Source organism: Pleurodeles waltl, chromosome 5, assembly GCF_031143425.1.
Source record: "Pleurodeles waltl isolate 20211129_DDA chromosome 5, aPleWal1.hap1.20221129, whole genome shotgun sequence".
Taxonomy (NCBI): domain Eukaryota; kingdom Metazoa; phylum Chordata; class Amphibia; order Caudata; family Salamandridae; genus Pleurodeles; species Pleurodeles waltl.
Window position 1 is genome coordinate 1,435,275,508 of NC_090444.1, and position 21,643 is coordinate 1,435,297,150.

General features: G+C 42.9%; 1 protein-coding gene across 14 annotated transcripts in view; it reads right to left on the reverse strand.

Moving 5' to 3' along the window:
* ADGRB3 (adhesion G protein-coupled receptor B3) overlaps positions 1-21,414 on the reverse strand; it is a 1,499,072-nt gene extending 1,477,658 nt beyond the window's left edge. For 3 of the 14 annotated variants that reach the window (XM_069235732.1, XM_069235729.1, XM_069235724.1), the window contains exons 1-2: positions 17,778-18,669; positions 15,739-16,507 (exon numbers count right to left, since the gene is read on the reverse strand). In XM_069235732.1, coding sequence (XP_069091833.1) covers positions 15,739-16,492 — 754 coding nt within the window. In that variant the 5' untranslated portion in view covers positions 16,493-16,507; positions 17,778-18,669. Of the gene's footprint in view, positions 1-15,738; positions 16,508-17,777; positions 18,670-20,509 lie in introns of those variants that run through there. The other 11 variants (XM_069235726.1, XM_069235725.1, XM_069235733.1 and 8 more) reach the window with 9 other exon arrangements.
* Positions 21,415-21,643: the final 229 nt, after the last annotated feature.

The window sequence follows — 21,643 nt, forward strand, 5'->3', positions numbered from 1 at the left end:
CCAGTCCTTTCCGCCCCTTTTCATAGGCCTTCCCCATATTTTTTCTTTTTGTTCAAAGCGCCCACCCCATCCTCCCTCTCCCCCCCCCCCCCCCTCGCAACACACAGGTCTCGTGTCTATCGGAGTTGTGTCTATTTGTTCACTATCTGTCTATGGATTCGGGGAATGGGGGTGTAGTACTGGACCACAGGCCACCCTCGTCTTTGCATTTGTGGGCTATACATGGCATACAATACTTCACCACTATCACTCAAATCAAAAAACATGTCCATGAGCACTCGGAAACGTTGTGAACTTTTAATATCTTTGGTGTATTGTCATCGGTCAGTATAATATTCATTTGGCGCTATTAGCTTTTTCATACATTTCAAAGAGATACTTTACAAGTATGACTCACACTGAGGGCATTTGCACCTGGGTTGTGCTGACGCTAAACTCTTATTATTGTCTTTTTTGCCATCTCTTATGCACAATAGTTATTTGCCATTTAGAAATGCGAATTTCAATGCAGAACACTAAATGACCAGCTTCCAAAAAGCATAACAAATATGTACACCACACTCCGTGTGCACTAAGACTTATCCAAACTCTCTGCCACAGTATCAAATATATGTTTATCCTGTGGAGGACCCCCCCCCCCACGTTTAACTCTTGCGTTCATGAGGTGAAGACGTTATGGGATTTTCTGATTCTGAAAACTAAGCTATATCTTTGGATAACAGACATGTGCTTCTAAAGCTGGTGATACTGATTACGATAGTAATAATAGACACAATAATAAGCAGAAGATAAGGATACTAATAATCATCACAGTAAGAAGGGAACCATGCTGATGATTATAATCAGTGTCTTGAATCTGAGAAGTATCTAATATGGAGAGTGGTTTAAATCTCTATATTCTTGCCTCCTAATTGTTGCTTGGCTCACAACCAAGTATATGTTTTGTTTATTTTTTTTGGATGAATAAAATACGTAACTGACGTTTTCCCTCCTTTGCCTACTTCTTAGATGTCAGTAGAGTAGATTTTGGCCCATCATGCATAAGTCAGGAACTCACTATTCTCATGATTTGATACTATATTTCTCCTTGTGAAATATCGAGGCTTTTCCCACACCTGGTGACCTATCTGCTTCCCCCAGTGCAAGATGGCTGTGACTGATACAACCGTTTAAACCAATGTTTTTAGTCACTGCTAAATCCCCCTGGTGGCATTCCTTGCTATTATCTTTGCAATGTGTCTGAGCCATCACAGAACAGAACTAGGTGTATGTGAAGAAGCCCGAAAGGAGCAGTCCTCTTTTACTAACAGGCCCTCCCTCAGCACAGGAACACAGCAGGTCTAGGTATATTTCAGGTATGTACCAGACTCACTGCTGCTCAATATTTTACCCATCAAATGTACTTGTGTCCACATTAGTACCATTGTGCTCAAAGTCCCTCTGTCCCTAATTGATTGCTTTTCTTCTAATAGGTTAGTGCTGCCTCTGACTTCTTTCGTCTTTACTGGACACAAAATAATTTTGTAAAAGAATTCCCATAAGTATTTTGTTTCGAAATTGAAGGACTAGGAAAGATGGGAGTGCCATATTTATGGATGTAAATATCATTCATTTGGTTATATAAAATATATCTAAAACGTAAAAAAAGAATATGTGAACTGTCTCTTACATCTCACGCACCAAAACCAAAGCCATTTCAGCTGCTTTTTGCACTCAAAGGAATTTTATACAACGACTGCAAAGTCATAATAAACCTAGTTGAGTTACTATGTAACCTGAATATTTGAAGTTATTTGAATTTCGTATATTGTGAGTGTTCTTTTCATTGTACAGTAAGGGGGCCGTACTGGGACAGAAAATTGACCTGGGGCCAAAATGAAAGTGGCCCCATTGGTGAATTAGATAGCTAAAACTATGGCCCATGTTTGCAAATGTGGGCAATTTCGAACTTGTAAAGCCACGCTCTATTGGCTGTTGCAAGTTATAGGGCACCGCATGCATTTGTGTTTGCTGCATGAAACATTTATGGTAATATCAGGAAAATCAACAGTAAAAGCCGACCTAGCAAACCATAATACAGATCCACAAACAGCCAAAAACCAGACCACCCAAGGGTCTATTAGACCAGCCCTCTGGGCACTGTCTCATTGAACCTATAGGCTCTTCCGACCCTGTACAATAATCAGTATCACACTTCGGGTGTAGGGCCAAGAAGGTGAAACAGCAGACGTTTGATTTTTCTATTCATACGAAGGCCACCCCCCGAAATCCATAGTATTTCAGACCAGTCAGTTTACAATCTAAAATGCCAACGCATCTGTAGAATATCTGTGAATATCCATGTCGACTCAGCGAGTGAAAACATTATTTTAAAATAATTGCAAAGGGGGTTGATATTCAAAGTATCAGCCACTGGTTTCTTTTAAGTAACATATAACAATACGTGTATTTGAAGAAATCATCACAGTCTGTTATACTGCAGCTATTAAAATATGTTAGCAATGCTTAACTATGGAAGATAGGAAGGAATCTGAGATTACAGCCTGGAAGACTAATGAAACAAGTCCATATGCTGAAAATAAATGATTTGATGATCAGACCTTCCGGTGGCAAACCACACTGTTTTACAATTTTAAATCCCAACTCACTGACTTCTTTAAACACAGGCTTTGATTTCTACAACCCACATCCCTTTGAAAAGAGGGAACATGCTCCTTTAAAATAATACAACTTTATATGCATGGCACTAACATATCTTCTGTCACAGTGCAGGGCAGCACTAGGGTTTTTATGTTCTACAATGAAAGATGCACCAGATAAAAAATGTCTGCTTGTTAATGTGGGTAAGAGCAATGATGACCTTTTTTGACTGAAAATCGAATGGAAGAACTTGCAAGAAAACAAGATTTTCCGCCTGCTAGCTTTCCGTAGTAGCCCACAGGAGGCTAGCGATAAAGCTCAAATAAACCGTGGCTCAGGCATTCTCTAAATCTCCTGCAAAATAACCGATTTTATATGTTAAATGAATTAGGACTCAACCCTATTTTTGCGGGTGATTTACCTCGGAGCACACTCACAATGTAATGTAAATATTGCCATTTTTAAAATCTCCATGAACATAAATCAACAAATTGTATTTAAACCATAATGGTCAGTTCTACATTTCGCCTTAGGGAAGAAATTGAGTTTAGCAGTCACCCAACCGGCCAAAATCAGGAAAAAGGAACAATGAGTTACTTTTTGAACGGATATGTCACTTTGTCTGTGGATAGTATGCATTCTGGCCCAAATTGCTGTCAATAAGTTTATGAGTTTCCGATTTCTACATGAATGAACACAACATCCCTGTGTGTTTTTGGTCTAGATATCGACTACAAAATACCATGATGTTTAGTGCATATAGGTAACTATAGGTTTACTATACTTAACTCCACATACATGTTCCTTCAATTCATGTATACCATCAAGGTACCAAGGTGGGGAGTTAAGAAGAGTACGTCTATACTTAACTATGTATACTTATCTTCACAATATTTTTGTTATTTATGGTAAACGCCACAACATTTTGCATAACAATATTTCCCTAGATATTCTGATGTATAACTGTGTTCGTTGAGGCATCCCTCATATAAATAGTTTCTGCATCTCCCCTGCCCTCCTCCATCACCCATCGTGGGTCCAGATTTGAGAGGGCAGCCCAACAGCATCCCTCATTTAGATAGTGACAAAGAAAATAAAATAGTGTAACAATAATTATAGTTTACAGAAATACCAATAAAGTAATCGTCAATTTCTGCAATAAGTGTAGCAGTGAATACCTGGCAAAAGTTTTCCTGGTGAGATAAAACTGGGAGTCCTTTATGCAGTAATAGATGTTTCAACTTTGAGAACATGAAGCCTGTAGCCTAAAGTCTCACCGGTGAAAGCTGTCCACCTTTTTCTTGAAGTGGCAGATTTTGGGAGGAGAAGCACTGTCACATCTGCTAAGCAATGTGCAATTTTACTTTTTCTGTCTTAGAATACGAGGCTGGCGTTTAAAGTTTCTCCATCTTGGAAGGCATATATACTCGGTCAATGCTTATGAAGGCAAACATGCATGGTAGAATTTGAGAATCGCAAAGCACTCTTTCACGGGACTTAAAGGAGTACTACGAGGGTAGCAAAGGATCCCTTCGGTCTAATGAAAAAAGGCAAATTCGCCCCATGCCCTTTAATTTGGTAGTTATAGTCATAACAGAGGTGCATTGGACCCTTCATGTTCTGCATCCCAGTGTCACTTCACCTGCGGCACTACGTTATAGCTGAACCCGGATCACACCTTTTTAGAGATGTGTTGTTTGACTCCTTTGTCAGTACCCTCAGAGGCCAGAGCTGTCAATCATGTGTGTGTACTGATCACAAGGGAGGGCAGCAGGGAAGGTAAACTAATGCAGCATGGAAAGCACACCCCGTCCACTAGGACATCATCACTCTTATTCTCCTGGTGCCGTTTGCTTCCAAGAGCAATTATTTGCCTTCCCTCTACATGTAAGAGCAGATTGCAGAATGATGAGAACATGATGCGGTATAAGGTCCAGGGCTCTGATACAACGTTTGTGATTTCAGAAATTGCCTTAACGTTTTTAAATGGTATATACGAAAACGGATCCCCCGAGTCGTGCAATTATTGATTTTAACTAGTGCAAGCATAACCATGTTGCTGTAGCTGCATACATTTTGACACCAGCTAAAAATGTATTGTAACACAATATATATACTTTGTAATGCCAAAGCAAGACATACATGACGATGAAGCTGAAGACAAACACCTCGACAGTAGACAACACACGGGTAACAAGCTTTGAACTGTTCAAAGCACCCAAGAGAAACGGGCAGTGATGTATCAACAGAGCACTATGAAAGGGAAGTTTCATTGTGGAATGGAAAATATATTTAATTGAGCTGTTTCATTTTATTGTTGTAAATGTGCAAGACACACAATAGCAATGAACTACGGTCAGTAGACTTGTTCAGTTATTGTGCAATTGTGGATTCATTTGGAAAGCGGTATGAATGGTTCTGTGGTGTCAATTACTGCAAGTTACAAAATGTAAGAAGTAAATCAGTTTACATGGAAGACTTTCATTGCATTGTAAAACCATATAAGGAAAGTTAGGAACCCGAATGGCAAAAACAGAAGTCAGTACCTCCCACTGGCCTAGGCAGACGATTATTGTGTGGCATCGTCACACATGCATGAGAGATGCATGTGTGCTGTCATTAACAGGTATTTTCTATAGAGGTATATGACCAGGTGGCATAATATGTCTATGTGAAATCAATAAATATGTGTACTAGCTGTACCACTTTACCAGTGTGGCAGCGGAGCAAAATCCAAGTCTTAGAGAAAGGTCAACTACAGCCAGATGATAGAAGGAGGAAAGGATAGGTGTGAAGTAGTACTTCATTAAATTGTTACGCAAGTCCTGAGCCTGGGAAAATAAGGCAAAGGCCTAGCTGGACATAGACAATAAATTGGTAAGATGGAAACGCCTAAGAAAGTGAGAGAGAATGGCTGTATATTTTTAAAAAGCTCATGAAATGTAGCACTGACATCAATTTCCCAAGAAGGGCTGTTAGAATGACACGGACAATATCCACCATGCATTTCAAACACAGTTGGAAAAGTTTGCCTAAGTGAAAGAAACGCAGTAAAGGAGAGATTTGAAAAATGTGAATTTAGTGAAATGGGTGGGAGGCTGTGAGCATTTTAAAAGGCATTCCAAAGATTCCATTTAGCCTACAATCCATAAAGAGTCTAGATAGAACAGTCAGTGACCAGTGACTGAAGTATTCTGAAATACTGAAGGAATTCAAGAGAAATTGAATACATTTTAGGGGGAGCACATTAAGATACTCAAGAATCACTGTTCTAAAGAGATTCTACCTTCTCGTTAGTTGCATTGTGTTAATCCTTATTGTAACATGAACATTTACCAACAAGGCATACTGGCGCTACTATTGCCACAAGTGTAGTGTAATGCTGTGTGAGTTGCATGTGAACAGACACACTTTGAGCAGGTGATTTCCAGTGAGGCTTAGATGGGAAGGAAGATACTACAAATGAGAATGATTTCTTCCTAATCTTGATTTACAAATACTCAAAGTGGAGAGAGGTCAGTAAGCCTGCAGTAGCTGAACGCAGATTCCTAGATGGTACATGAACAATCATCAGATTATTAATGACACATACACAGCTCTATAAATGTAATCTTATTTTGACAGGATTCCCATGTAGATCACTGAGGTCGTAAGAGGGAGACACAAGTCAGGGTAGATTTAACATTACCCTGGCTGCAATGTTTTGAATGTTGTGAAGATTTTTTATACATTCAATAAGTATCAGATGGCAATTTATAAGTACCAATTTTCAAATGTTGCTGGATAGCAGACATGGTGGTTGACTTACAGTTAGTTGGCAAGTGGATAAAGGGAATAGCTCTATAGAGTGCTTCAGATTGGGCAGAGAATGTAAAGGCTGGGGATTCATTTGAATAGGAAAGATCATGACTGATGATCAATTGGCAAAAAGGGAAGCACTGTAAGCTGCTGGCTGACAGAATAAAACTACTTCCGCATTGCCATTACAAAGGACATATGCAATAGGATACAAGCTGCAGAGGATAAAACCCAGCTGACAACAATTAAGATGCATAGAATACATTCCAGTGGGCTTCAGTGTGAGACAATGTTTTTTTCAGAATCAAGAGCTGTGGAGGCAATCAAGGATCTAGACAAGCTACATCAAGGACATCAGGAATACTCTTTTCTGCTTCCATTTTCCTTATTTGTGTTCCTCTTGAATTTTAGCCACTAAAGTTCCCTTATTAGCCTCTTAATTATTTGCTTGATTATCGATGTTAATGATTTCTTTGTTTGCTGGAAAAACGTTTAATTGCTTTTTTATTTGCTTAGCAAACAGATAGTGTGGGTACCTTATGGTCAGAAACTACACCAGGACTTGCTTAGTCTTTTACCTGACGAATAATGGAATATGGTCGCCCCTCAGGCCTTTCACGCCATGTGCAATGAGATCAGAGCAATGTCCACTGAAGACAGATATTACAGAGAGGTAGCAAAGTGGAAAAATAGAGGAAATGATTATCAAAGCATGGGAAAAACATTTTCACCATTCCGTAAATACCAATCAAATTCTTCTGTGCACCAATGATGTGGTATTTTCCTGGGGATTCACTATCCAATATGCAATGTGGTTGTAAAAAGAAATGACTACTTTAAAACTAAACAAACCCAGTGTAGACAGTACAATCAAGATAAAAGGTCTTTATTTGGCTTTCACATTGAACTAGTGCCGAGTACTAGACAGCATGAGATATTCAAAGGAGAATGTGTACCACGTTGTACAAAATGGTATCAAATGGATGCATAGGTATATTTTTAAATCTTGTTACCACTATCACAACTTGCAGAAAGTCAACAGGCAAATGTGATGCTTAGTTTTAAGCATATCACAATAACGACGTGCAAGATCATAAGAACAAGAACATTGACCAAACAGCCCAAATATTAATGAAATGTTAATTTTGAGCATAACGAATGAAATTGCTTAAAACAAAATCAGAAAAGGAACAAGGACCAATCAACCCGTTCTCAGCATACTAGAAAAAGATGATAGGACTTTTTAAGAGAGGGGAGGTCAAGATTGCAACAACAGAACTAGAATGTGAGTGGGAAGTGTTTTAGTGTTCTTTTTTTGGGTTTTCTTGCATTAGTTAGCCCAGTAAGCTAAGCTTGCAAAAGGGTTCCATTTTCCTGCACTAAGCATAAAATATTTTCAAAAATGTATATTATGTAACTCATTATGCTGACACCTACTTAAAATTTTAAAACATTCCGACTGATTATTGTCTCATTTGGACATCCACGGTCATGAACATGTAACGCCGAGGAAGGGGTGGTTAGTTAAATATGTGACCTTAATGGTTAGAAACTCTGGTCAATTCTTCCAGTTGAACAGTGATTTTGATGTATCGCATGTCAATTTAAGAGACTATCAAGCTTGTGTTGGTGTTAATTCAAAAGGCAAAAAAATATTCGAAGGGAAATTACAGAAATGTTTTGGACACATATGTGAAAAAGAACACTAAGTGTAACCATTTTAATGGGAAATGATTAATTTATGTTTTGGAATTAGACCACAAACAATGAGCATGTTTTTATTTGCAAAAGGTGCTGGAAAGTAAATTCCAAGCAGCAATACTAAGTGTGGATTGCAATAACAGCAGAGTTGCAGACCTCATTTCATCTTGTATCTCAATCTGTAGACGTAGATACTTATTTACTAAATATGAACTCAATTATCACATACTAAACCTTTTAAGTACTAAAGCAGAGAAACTTAATCTCAAGTTGTCCATTACAGTTGGGGACAATCGTGTGACAAAAAGGATCTTTTGATGATTATGAAATGGTAACTACTTAGAAGTGGCTTAGTAGATTTAGATTTTTTCCTTATAGTATTATGGAAATTTTGCATGTATGATTCATATCTGCTGAATAACTTTAAGATGGCAGCGACTTATACAAAAAGTGCAAATGGAGCAGAATGCATGTGTAACTTTCAGATCTTCCGTGTCATGAAAGCTAGCATTAATGTCATAAGAACACTAAAACAACATGAGCACTGTTAATCTGAGACTTTGGTCAATGTCTTCATGTTCTGGTCCTGAGCAGGACTCATATGCTATGTTCGTTGCAACACTCTCTTAACAATCTAAATTCATTCTAGATCCGGGGCTCATCTTTCAATTGTGGAAATGGAACAGGTTGAGGTATTTGTCTTTTTATGTATTGTATTTGGCCAAATGGGTCTAGTTAAAAAAGAGAAATGTAAAAACCACTAGGGAAAATGCACTTTAAAGAGATAAATTCAGAGATTTAGTGTGCGAGTAATATAAATAGCAAGGTCAAAAATACTATTTTATTCTGTGATAAGAAACGTCCTGTAAACAAGTGCTTTGTGTTCTCCAGATTGTCAGGTGTAGTGGATATAGCTGAATACTGCAATCAAAGGAGCTCCAAACTATTGGGGCTTGGCATATAAAGACTTAGTTCAACTTTCTCATTTTCATAACTTTAGTTACTTCCAACGGGAATGCGTATTTGCCTCTTGCATTCCGAGAGACTCTAATTATCTTTTAAATTAATCAATTTTTGACAAAGATAGCTTTCTTTTTCATTTATGAAGAATGTTTTTACGTGATGAAGACATTTATTTTAAAGTTTTTATCTAGTTTCCACTGGGGTGAGGTTAATCAAATATTTTTCCACCCATTGCTTGGTGGGCTATAACAGATAAACTGAAATTAGTGTGCCAACGTTGTATTAGGCAGAACTGTTAAAACTGTACTGATCCTGCCCAGTGCTCAAACTACCTTTTTGTGTTTTTCTGAAGAATCATAGTTGATTTTCCTCAACCAGTTCAGATTAACTATTGCAGCCTTTAAAGGCTGTGTTGGGAGTTAGGAATTGTCATCAACGACCTAGCTGAAGATAACAAAAGGTTTTATTTGCTTTAGGTATCTTTGCAGATGGGGAGGGGGTTATGAATGAGAGATGGGGTGGCTCCGTTTTTCTTGGAGCAACTTCACAAGGAGGAAGATATCCAGTTTCCTTGATCGCTTGAGAGCATTTTCTGTCTTGAAAGGTCATTGGAAGAATAAATTCCCTGGACTATCTGTGTTTCGCATGCATGTTTGTAAATGCATATAACATCTCCTAACATTACCATTCCTAATTCCTCCAAGGGCAGGTTGGACATGGGAGTGTAAAACTAGAGCCCTGCAGCACTCCACAGCTAAAGGCCAAGCAAGATTACTTGGGAATGTGAATATTCAAAAGTGATTTCTATCAGTGACGTACAAGTAGAACTTTTTTTGAATGGTGCTGTTTAACCTTATCCTATAGACATTTAAGTGAAACAGTATCTCTTGAGTATTGCTTTACCTAAACAGTATCGCTTGTTTAACATCATTTCAGGTAATTCATTTAAGCAGGTACTACCTTAATCCATGTCATGCAAAGCCTCCTCGAGCATCCGGAAAGTTCATTTCGGACGCTCCTTTAGAAGGAGCAGAATTAGTTGTGAGATGCAATATGTTTTTGGCTTGCTGCTATTTTATTTTTTATGCTTGTGCTGGCGAAATGAAACTTGGACCCTGGCCTTTGAGTGTCATTTGGACATACTTTTTATATATGAATAGTTGAGTCATTTGTATAGGAGATAAACATTTACCTTATCTTTTGGAAGCATTGTAACTTTCATAATAAGGAGAGCAATGAAGTAACACTTGATTTAAACACTTGTTGTAGTAGGGTAAATTACAAAATATGAGTAGTGCAAGGATTTCAGATTAGTGGGTAGAGTGCTGAGGCCAATTTATTTGCATAGCTATTCAGTCTGCATTCGTTTGGGCATGGTAACTGAGGATTGATTTGGCACTCTGAGTTGAAAATTATGTTGTTGGTTCCTTTCGTTCTGCAAAATGTTTGAGATTTTACATGCTATCACTTGGGAATTTGACATGGCAGTTGAAATAAGGACACGTACTGTGTTTCCTCATAGCAAAGATATTTCAGTGAAGGAAGGAAGTTTTATGAATTGATGCCTATAATAGTTTGATTGAATTGCAGTCTGTATTCTTTATTCCAATATGTTATGTTCTCTGAGCATTGCCGTTATGTATCTTGCTCTCTCTTGCTTTCATTTAATACCGATGTGTGCCCAGAGAGGTTTTTGTTTGAAACATATTTGAGACACGTGCATCCAGGAAACGTTCATAGACTATGATGGCAAAATGAATTAGCACTTCTGAATAGGAACCTTTTGCTTGGCAAACTGTTAAAGTGTGTACTAAATGCAGTCACACTGCTATTCATTGGGTTATCATAATTCATTTATTTTTTATTACAAGCTAAACTGCTGCTGTACTGACTTCTTTAATAGTCTAGGAAAACGATATGGACATATAGTCTGCCCATTTAAGCTGTTTTGGGTGCTTGAATGAAAATGAACTCTTATGGTTGCACTAACCAAATACAGAGTGTTCCTCTTCAATCCATTTGTAAATTGGACAGGGTCGTAAGCCAGGCAATTCACCTAAGCAGTTCAATGAAATCTCAATAATGTCATCTTTGCTTGTATATGCACTTGATCAGATTTGAAAGTTCCTGAAAATGTTGTAATCCTCTAATGGGTTTTGATCTGCATGGTAAATGAGAGTTTTTAGGCTTTTGTTTAAGGGGTTTTGACATTGGATTCATTGTTGATTACTGGGATGAATTGATTGAGTTGTTGACTGCAAATCTTTAAAGTTCACTTGAGTGCGGGTTGTGTGATGATGTGTATATCATGGGGTGGGACTAAACCGAAAGGCACTGAATAGTAGAAGAACAGTTGAACCTATGTTTGACTCTGACATGAAACTTGTAGAGTTATCTCGGAAGACAGGTTGATAGATATCTAGACTGCAATCAGAATGGTATATAAATTAGGGATTTTAAAACATGGATGTATTTTTATATAACAACCTGGCCATTATTGTGCAGATGAATGTGATTGTCACATTTTTTCACGAATCTGAACATGTCACTTATAATATCTTCTTTGGGGACTTAGTGGTCGTCTTCCCTGCACTCTGTATATGTGGCATATCTATTCATTTCACCCTAGCATTTATATTCTTGTATTTAAATGGAAGGTTAGTTATCCTGGCACCCGTCTTCAAAGCCCCCTAAATAGGATACAGGATGCCCAAAGCTGACTTGCTTTTCCAGATATTTGCGCATTGGCAGTGCTCCCATGTCAGCCATGGTCAACCCAATATCAAGTTCTTCAAACATAGCTATGACTTATCCTGTCAAATGTTCTATTCAGAAAAGGCAGCCTCTGGCCCCTATACTTGACTGGATATTTGTTAATGAACTTTCGAACAACTATGATTCCTATGTAATGGACATAATTTCTGATGTCATAATTATTATAGTTATTACTCAATAGTACATGAAAGCAAAAAATACATATGTCCTTATCTGTATTGATTTTATTATATGTAGAAACTCAAAACAGTTAAAGTCTCGTGCAAAAAAGATCACAAGCAACAAATGAATTATTACAGTCCTGATCAGACATAATCTGAATAATCTACAAACTGCAGAAATCATCGAATTACCTCAGTCAATTCGGCAAGTGAAATAAAATGGTTGACATCTTCAGAACAGAGTGGGAAAATGACAGGGAAAGGGGAGCTCATAGATCAGCCACGGGGAAACACGAAGACGGTAAAATACACTGTTTGTGCTCTATTTTATCCAGAAATAATAACAGCCCTCTGACTTTAATGAGATGGACTAATTACTCATTGGTATGTGATTCCATACAAAGCTATCCAAAACAAAATATCCAGTCAGAATTTAAAAAACAAAGCACTTGAAAAGTCGATATAATATGTTGGTAGAAAACAAAGCAGGGAGTAGAAAAATGCGCTTTCTGTCACAAGTGGGTCAGATCATAGAAAATGCAATGTCATTGTGGAATACACCTCTTTATGTGGGTGAGACATGTTTTTATTCTCGATTTATCAGCCTATAATCGATAGCAGATATGTGAAAAAGACATATGTTGCAGTGACAATGCAAAAGCTAGAATGAATGTGCTGTGTGTGTTATTTTCTGTGTTTCCCGTCTGCATGCACGTGCAAATTATCACAGCTTCCTGCAGTTGGCTTCTCTGGTTAAAGAAACCTCCTCCCTAGAGGAGGCTGCGGCCTGTTTGGAATTACATAACGGCAGGCACCACTTGTGAGGATGACTAGAACACGCTCTCCTTTTCTGCAGGTGGGGACAGGACATACCGACATAATGACACCTTCTCAGAGACAGCCTAATTGTTGGTTATACCTGCAAAGTGTTTCTTTGTGCTTGCATACTGCACTTCATGTTCATGCTCTTGAAAAAGGATTGCTAAAGCTGTTGTGGTTACCAGGATGTTTTATGCCACACTATGTTGTGTTGCGGTGTGCTGACTGTGGTATGCCACACTGCAATTTGTTGTACTATGCTGCGACTACGTCCGTGTTTCACCGTAATGTTCTGCACTGTTTTACGACATGCGACGTCACGTCACATTACGGTTATGTGAGTGGTTTATGTCCCACTCGGCCTCTTTCACACAGGGCATATGAAGCTGAAGACATAGACTTCAACGTCATCATTATTCCTTCATCTTCCGACATCCTTGTACCGGCACAGGCAGTGCCTGATATCCTTCTTAAGTATCTATCCTCAACTGAGGAGGTAATTTAAGACTAGAATAATCCACAACAGCAGCACCCTCTCCCCTGTGATTGATTTTACAAACAGGGCGGGCTATTAGCGTCTCCATAAATTCGGCATCCATCTTGAACTTCATGGCGGCAAGTGACAAATTCTAAATCGTGCACCTGGTGTGCAAAGATATTGCTTGGCTGTCCTTGTTGTGTGCATTGCAGCGACTGGCAGGAGCTCCCGTGCCGAGAACGGTGGGCGTTCTCACCCACCGCCAGCAGATGTTAAAAACTATATATTAAAAGTAACCTCAGACCTATAATTGTTTTATTAGTAGGATTAGAACTTCGTGTGCTCCAGGCTCTCGTTCCATAGGACACTAATTAGTTTTAAATTGTGTTAAATAGCAGCCTCGCAGATGCCGCTGCCTCCAGGGGATATTTTAAAGGAGACAGGGGTTTTTTCATCCAGGTTCTGTTGCTTTCTGCTGCTGCTCAGGTAGTCTGAAGAAAGCTCTGTGCAGTGGTGTAGTGCAAGGAAGGGGAGCCCACTCCCCACACTGACTGACAGCACAATACTCGGTGAGGGTGGCAGGATGCTTGCATTGAGAGAACAGGCTATCACTAGGCAACCACGAGAATTCTCTAAACCCCCGCCTAATCTGCGGTGGTATTAGGAGCAGAAATCCTGGGATGCAGCCTGTGTGATTTGTGATGGTATTAAGGGCGATTTTAAGTAAGTGCGGGCGTAGCCGCTGCATTCTGGCTTCACCGGCAGACCCTGGCACTGGGAGATGCAACGGGCAGGTCAAGGCCATTCTGGGCACCATAAAATATCGCCTGTTCTGATTGCTCGCAGGAGCGTTTCACTCCTGTCCCCAGGTTGTAAATGCATGCTGAACCCTCACAGGGGGCGCGTCCTGGAACCTTTTCAGAACTGCTAATCTAGAAATTCCGAGGTGAGGTGAGGCTTGTCAGTCGGATTCCAACACAATGGGAGATATCTGAAGTGGCAGATGTGTCCTTCTGTTGGTTGTGCCACACTCTGGGAAAAAATATGCATACAAAGTGGAGTATATTGTGAAAGGGTGGGCATACATGCTTATTTAGGTCACCTCACTGTAAGGTTACATAATGTAAAGGTAAGTTCAAAGATCTAGTGCTGGAGCAGGTTTGGGATGACCCGATTTGTGCAAACCACATTTGTTTGCATCATCTAAGACCAAGCCTTATTCTCGGTTTAATGATGGCACGTTTCATTCAAAAACCGAAGGAAAATGCCCGAAGCAACGGAAGCAGCCACTTGGATTGTGGAGGAAGCGCGCTGGGACCATTGCACTACCAGTGTGTGTGGGCGCGCGCTCTCTGTCTTAAACATCCATCACTCTGTTTGTGACTTGTTAACAAGAACATCTGGGGGTGTTGGGAGCAGGGAAGCTGGCACCACTCTAACATCTGAATGAGATACATTGGATTTGTTATAGGCCCACGGAGGCCGTGCGAAACACGCTCCAACACTTACGTAGAATGAGCAATCCAGGGTACACAAATAGGGATAGTGTGTGCAGATGTGCGCAGTGCGTATGCCGATAGTGGGGGGATATGTCGTGAATACCTTTCAAAAAACTTGGTGCTTTGCCGAGCCCCGTAGGTAGCAGGCCGTGCACCGCCCGATCAGCCCTAACATGTGCCAGGCGGGCACACTAACACCAGGTGGGCGCGCATTATTCTCACAGTTGGCACCAAAGAGAAGGTTTAGATCGGTCATATCTAGCCTCACACTGGGTGATACTTCCATCCTCAACAGTGACTTGTTCCATCTGGGGTCTGACTTCTGTGTGAGGGTCTGACTCAATTCCTGACTTAGTGACTTGTTTATCGGTTGGGGCATGTTAGCTTGGAAAGGCAAGGCCTCTTTTGTGGGGTACTCTGGGCAGGAGTGGAATCAAAGGGGCAGCAGAGTCGTAAACGAACAAATCAGTAGGATAACATGGACAGAGTTAGAAGTGTGTGATGGTCAGTGCGTATCTACCACTGAGTGAAGAGAAAGCCACGGTAGGTTGCAATACGTAGCCTGTCCTTCATTGGAAGTGTGTGAAAACTGTGAAGAAATGAGCAAGAGTGTAAGAGTTACAAAACATACATAGCGCACTGAAGAGACGGTGTATGCTTTTAAAAGCTGGATTGGTAAGTAAAAGCAATCAATGTTGAAGGAACAGGTAGTTTGTCACCAGAGATCTAATTTTACCCCCAACCTGTCTAGATACAATAGCCACTCTCTGCTGTCTCTCTGCACCCCGGCTTGAAGTCTGAGAACACGAGGCATGGAGAACAACGTGTCCAAGACGTTCCTACAAGATGAACAGCTGACAGACACACAGGAGCTGCAAGACAGTCAGAAGAGACGGACACTTACCTTCTTTGGGCGGGCGCTTGGCCTCTCTGGACAGGTTGCACACCTGAGTGGTCTGCAGCTCCTGAGTCAGGCACCCCTCGGTCTGCTCGTTCAAGGGCAACACCACGTTGTTAAGCGAGACCAGCGCCTGGTCGTCGGGGCCCCACTCGCCCAGGTGCTGGGGGCACGTGCACTTCGTGTACATCACCCCGCATAGCTCGGTCCTGCCGTTCTCGGACTTCAGGCAGTTCTCCAGCCAGGTGCACAGGACGTGGCAGCCGAACTGGCTCGGGCTCGCCTTGTTCAGCACCAGGAACTCCAGGAATGAGCGCGGGTCGTCCTCCTTGGCCTGCGCGCCCGGGAAGTCCAGCGGGTAGACCCGGCGCAGCTGGATGAAGTTTCTGTCATACTGAAGGAATATAAAAGAGTGCGTGGACTCGCACAGCTGCATGATGGAGTTATTAGTTCGTAAAAGATCCTGTATTTTCTCGTGTGAAAAGTGGTCGAAAGAATAAGCCAACAACGAGAAGCTGGAGCAGCTGAAGTCCTTTTTGGAGAATTTCAGGTAGATACTATATTTGGTTGGGTCTGGGTTTTCCAACGTCCACGTGCAGTTGGTGAAGTTTTTGGGAAACATCTCGCTTAGCGAATAGGATCCATAAATGACTCCCTTAACTAAGGTGGAACACCAGAAGTCTTGAGCAGCGTTCAATCCAAACATAACCAGGAGATAGGTGGAAAATATATAAATCAGCAAATTACGCACAGCCTTCATCCTATGTCATTTGGCCTGCGAGGAAGGAAATAAAGTTAAAAGACAAGACAAATTTCGCAAGCATGGAACAAACAAGACATCTAACGATAATCAAGTGGGTCTATTTTTCAGGTTCGTTCTTGCTTAGAACCTGCTTTAAAAAGAAGGGCACGTATATATTGTTTTTTTAATTTATTATGTTGGGGGACACTTTAAGGCCGTGCGAACAGCGCCATCATGCGGCCGTCGCAACAATCCAAATCCCTAAATCAAAAATCATATTTAATACAATAAGACTATATTAAACAAACGCATAGTAGTCATGCATTTAAACACGAGAAACTAGGTTTATTCTGCACGGGTAATGCAGAAGGATAAATATGGAGATGTATCTACAACCTTTTCGAGACAAATTGCCCACATTTTCTTGCTAAACAATTAGGTAGTAAATAATTTTTTTTTTTTTTAAACCGCGAGGATAATTGTACACTTCGAAATTACACAACGCCCTAGAAATAGAATAAGTAGCAGTTTTGTGTGTCTTTATTTCTGTTTGTACATTATTATATATATATGAGAACAATAATATATACGATTTTTGTGCAGATGTTATCGGTGCGTGTGCGCGCGCGTACGTGTGTATTCCAAAGAGGTGCGACTGATGATTGATAAAAACAAGTGCACCCAGATTCAGACAAGTACACTGTTTTACAGGAAGCAGATGGGACATAGCGGCTCTACTCTGCACGTCTATTTGACCGCTCCATCCCCCTCCGCTCCCGCCCATGGAAGATTTCCGTAATAGGGCAGCATCCCTGGGTGTGCAGAGGGATCAATACGTGCCAATATAATCGGTTTCCTGACACTGGCAGGGCGATGCAAATGAAACGCACGAGCACCGTCCTGTTTGCTTGAAACCTCCATTAGCAAGTCAGCAGCGGAGAGAATCGTTGAATTCTGGCACAACCTCCGGGGGATTGAAAAAAAGCGTGGCTCGGTGTATTAGTGTCTGTACACAAGGGCAATGCTAATGCGAGCAATGCGTAAACAGCCCTAATTGTGCCGGTGCCAGGTAGATAATTACTGCTGGATGTCAGGAGACAGGCTTTGGCGAGGATTTTGGGGAACTTGACATGATGGTGGTAGTGGGGTGGAGGGGCGCAGCGCATCCGCCTTTACAGGTTCAAATTCAGTCCACATTTTGTGCAGCACGTACACCCTAACATATAAAACAGATGCCTCCCAGGGTGCAACCAAATGCGGCACATTCGCCCTTTGCCTACAAAAAGAACCCTTGTGAAATTACCTCAGTATGCTGTAATCCTAAAAAAACAAATATGAAAAGAACTAAAGAGGACGATTCCAGATCGGAGCCGGTCTCCTACTTAGCGTCGAACATGCTGGCCTCCGGTGTTCTGCTAATGGGCTGGGTTGTGGGGTGGGCGCAAAGTTAAGGGGGGGGGCTTCAGTTTCTGGGTCTCCCAGACCGCCTGGCCGCGCAGAAACACCCGCTCCTCACTGAGCGTTGCGGCGTGTCTTTCCCCATGTTCTCATCGCACTCCGAGCTCGCCACATCCAACTCTTTCCTTCAGTCCACATCACAAAGCAGCCGATTGAAAGGGGGCGCCGCTTCTTCACAGAAAAAGCGCGCACTTCGCCCCGGAACCTTGGCAGCGACGGTAAAAAGAGAAAAACAGGAACCCGCAGCAGAGGTCTCTTTCTATTTGAAATAAAATATACACGTAGCACATCTGCCAGCCGCAGACGGGGGTGGTGGAGGGTCAAAAGCACATCCCGTGTTCATGCACTGCCTGCTTCGCCCACAAACAGCGGTGTTCCCACGTTCACAGATCCCCGTCAAGAAAGTGAAAGGCGACAGTCGAAGGCAGTGATGTGGGAACCTCCTCGCGCCCCTCTCAGTGTGCAGGCGATGCAGCTCTGCGCAGTGTCATCCAGCAGGGTGTAGGCGGCGAGAGCCACCGTGACAGCAAGTGTCTAAATTATGGATCCAATCACGGGGACGGATTCTTTCTATAACGCATGCACAATTCCAATTAGAGGGGAGACGTTGTCTTAAAGAGGCGCCTTCACCCCAAAAGTAGCATTAGGGCGCATTTCCGTCCTAGGGCATACACATCGGACAAGGCAGAGCCGAGGTAGAGCTCCGGCTCCATCGTCAAGTGAGATACAAAAATTACGATTGTGTTTCAGCTTGGCGCAGGAAGGGCCAGCAAGAGAAATCTGTCGTCTTTAACTGTATGCGCGCCAGATGCCCGCCATGGATGAACGGGTCTCCGCAGGCGGGTGCCCCCGGAGCTGCAGATCCCCTGTCCGCGTCGACTGAAAGTTGCACCATAAACCTTGGTGAATGACTCCTTTCAACTTTGGTGATAAGACACAGGGAAACGCGGAGGCTTCGTCTTTGAATCCCCCAGACTGAGATTTCCCTGCAACACTGCAGTTTACTGAAACATAGAAGGCGCCATCGCTCCACTGAAAAAGACTGCTGCCCACCTGTACGGTAGGATCCACCGGCTTCCTTGACCACGACCACTGGGTCACCCTCGTGAAAGGCGCGGGCATAAACGTGAAAATATTCCACAGATACACAACGGGTGTTATCTGGGCCTCCCCTCTCCACTCGCCCGCCCTAGCAGCAGACGTCCGTTTCAGTTCAACTTCTCCCTGGCAGCGGCATGTCCCATGCAGCGTGGAAGCCCTTGGGTAGCAAGAACTTCAACGTCTTCCCTGCGTCCCTTCCCCTCCCACCCTTTCCAAAGCTCACAATCGACGAACCACACTGGCACCTCGGTTTAGCTTCCCACCGCATGGCCACACAGAACCTTTCCTTACCTCTCTGTTTAGTGGCAGGATAAGCTTGGCAGGGGCACCTCAAACCTCTTAGAGCTCCAGCATTTAACCCTGGCAAACATTCCTCCAAATCGTCTAATCCATAAACTGAGGCACCTACCAACACAGCCGAACCTGCGTCACCTTTGGGGAACCCTGTGGAGGAGGGGCCTCGTGACGAAGCAATTCACCCGGTGAGCAAGGGCCTTGTACTTTTTGGGTAAGATCCCCAACTTAGGTGCTTCTTCCACCAGGCGATCCACCTCGATTACAAACGCCCCAGTATCGCTTATAGAGTGTATAGAGTTCATCCGTGAAATAAATATATATATATACACACACCTCTGCAGCTTTGCTGAGAACCACTCACAGCTCTGCCAGCACACCTCCACCTTGGCCTGTACCACGAATTACCAGGACTGGGCCCGTATGCAGGTGTAGCAGGGACTCTCAGTCCGGACATCCGGAATAAATGCTAATTTCACCACTAGAAACACCGCACGGCTCTGCCAGTGCATCTCGATCCAAACCTGCAGCGCCACTAATCAGTTCAGAGCTACTGGCAGCGCGCAGTTCTCCAACCCGACCTGCAGCACCCTCTGTCGTGCCCGTACTGACCCATGCCCACATCCACTCACGGTCTTTAATTCCAGCTGCCCTCAAACCCCAGTACTGCGACAATTCAGTGCTGGCCTACATCACCCAGGCCACCACAGCACCGAGGGTAACATACAACACAGCCAGTGTATATCATCCCTGACCTGCAGCATCTGCTCCACTAATGCACATCAGTCCCGACTGACATGCAGGGAGACGTTCACACAGGCCCGCCAATGTACCTCAGTCCATGCATTTCACCTGCTCACAGCCACGCACAGCCCAGTCAAAGCACGACAGTTCTGACCGGCAGCACCGTCGCTGCCTCTCACTGGCTCCTATGTGCGCCTCTGTCAATGCACCTCCATCGTCCACTGAACTTCTCTTTCTTTTGGGTAGCCGCGCAGAGCTCTGCCAATGTACCGCTACCCAGTGATTGGTTATGTCTTTTAACATTATTCTTTACTGCAGACTTTTCTACCTGCTCCCAAGATGACACGTATTTTTCCAACGGAACATGAGCACAACATACCAATAAAACATAACATCCAACTGTCTGCTCCACACAACACGTACGATTCATTCACTTACCTTTCCACTCCAAACCAGGGGCTGTTTCTCTAAGAAAGAATCTCGGGAACACCTCCCAGCAGCAGTGTTGCCGATACCCCCCTTGCGTGGGAACCAGTCTCTCCCATGTTTCCCAGCACGGCTTCAAAGAAAACCGAGACCCCAGTGCAGGACCAAAAATCCACACGAAATGAAAAGAACGCAGCCCAAAACGCACAGTCGATGAGCTTCGCCGAATCCGCCGAGCAACCCACTCCGAGAGCACCAACGTCTCGGACGGGGGCTGACTTGATTCTGCGGGGTCCTCTCCCCCTCGATGCTTTATTTTACTTGACACAAAGTCTACAGACAGCGAGGTGATTATCAGAGGAGCCGTGCGGGCGCGTGCAGGAAAGAGCTGCCTCGGTTGCTGGTGCGCCCCCCACCCCCCCCGCTATCTCTCTCCCCCGGAGGTACTGATGGACGGACAGCGACTGAGAGAAAAAAAATCTTGGCTGATGATGGAGGAAAGCTGCTTGAATGCTGAGTGAGGAGGGAGTGAGGGAAAGAGAGTGGGGGAGAGCGGGAGAGAGAGAGAGAGGGCGATATCAGAGCTGCGCGTGGTGTGTGTGTGTGTGTGTGTGTCTCCCTGATTCGGGATGGGTCTGCAAGTGCACGTCACAGCCACTGAAAAGCAGTCACGTTCAGGATAAAACGCTCTTTTCTGCGTCTGGGAGGGCTCGCCACCCTCATTTCCCACCACTGCTCCTCAGTGACAGAGGAACTCGGCGAGAAGGACCTGGGAGCCACTGGCAGCTTAGGTAAAGCTCAGCCTTTTCCGTTCGCACTTTCCCTCCGCATAGCCCTCTCTTTCTCTCCTCCTTCGCGCGTTTTCTAAACGCCTCCTGCCTCGTTCAAGCTCCTCCAACAGTCTCTGACCGTGTGTCCCCACTAGCCCCTCTCTCCATCGGTCTTCATCCGCGTATCTTCGTCTTGTACTCATTGTCTTTGCTCCATCTATTCTCTGTCACACCTGCCGTTTTCGGCTTGTCGTTCTCTCTTTCACAGCCTTTCCTTTCTGACCAGACAATCTGCTTCTTTCCTCACTTTCTTTCTTTCGTAACCTACCTGTTGTCACCCTAACCTTTTCGTTCATCATGTGCTATCCCTCTCATC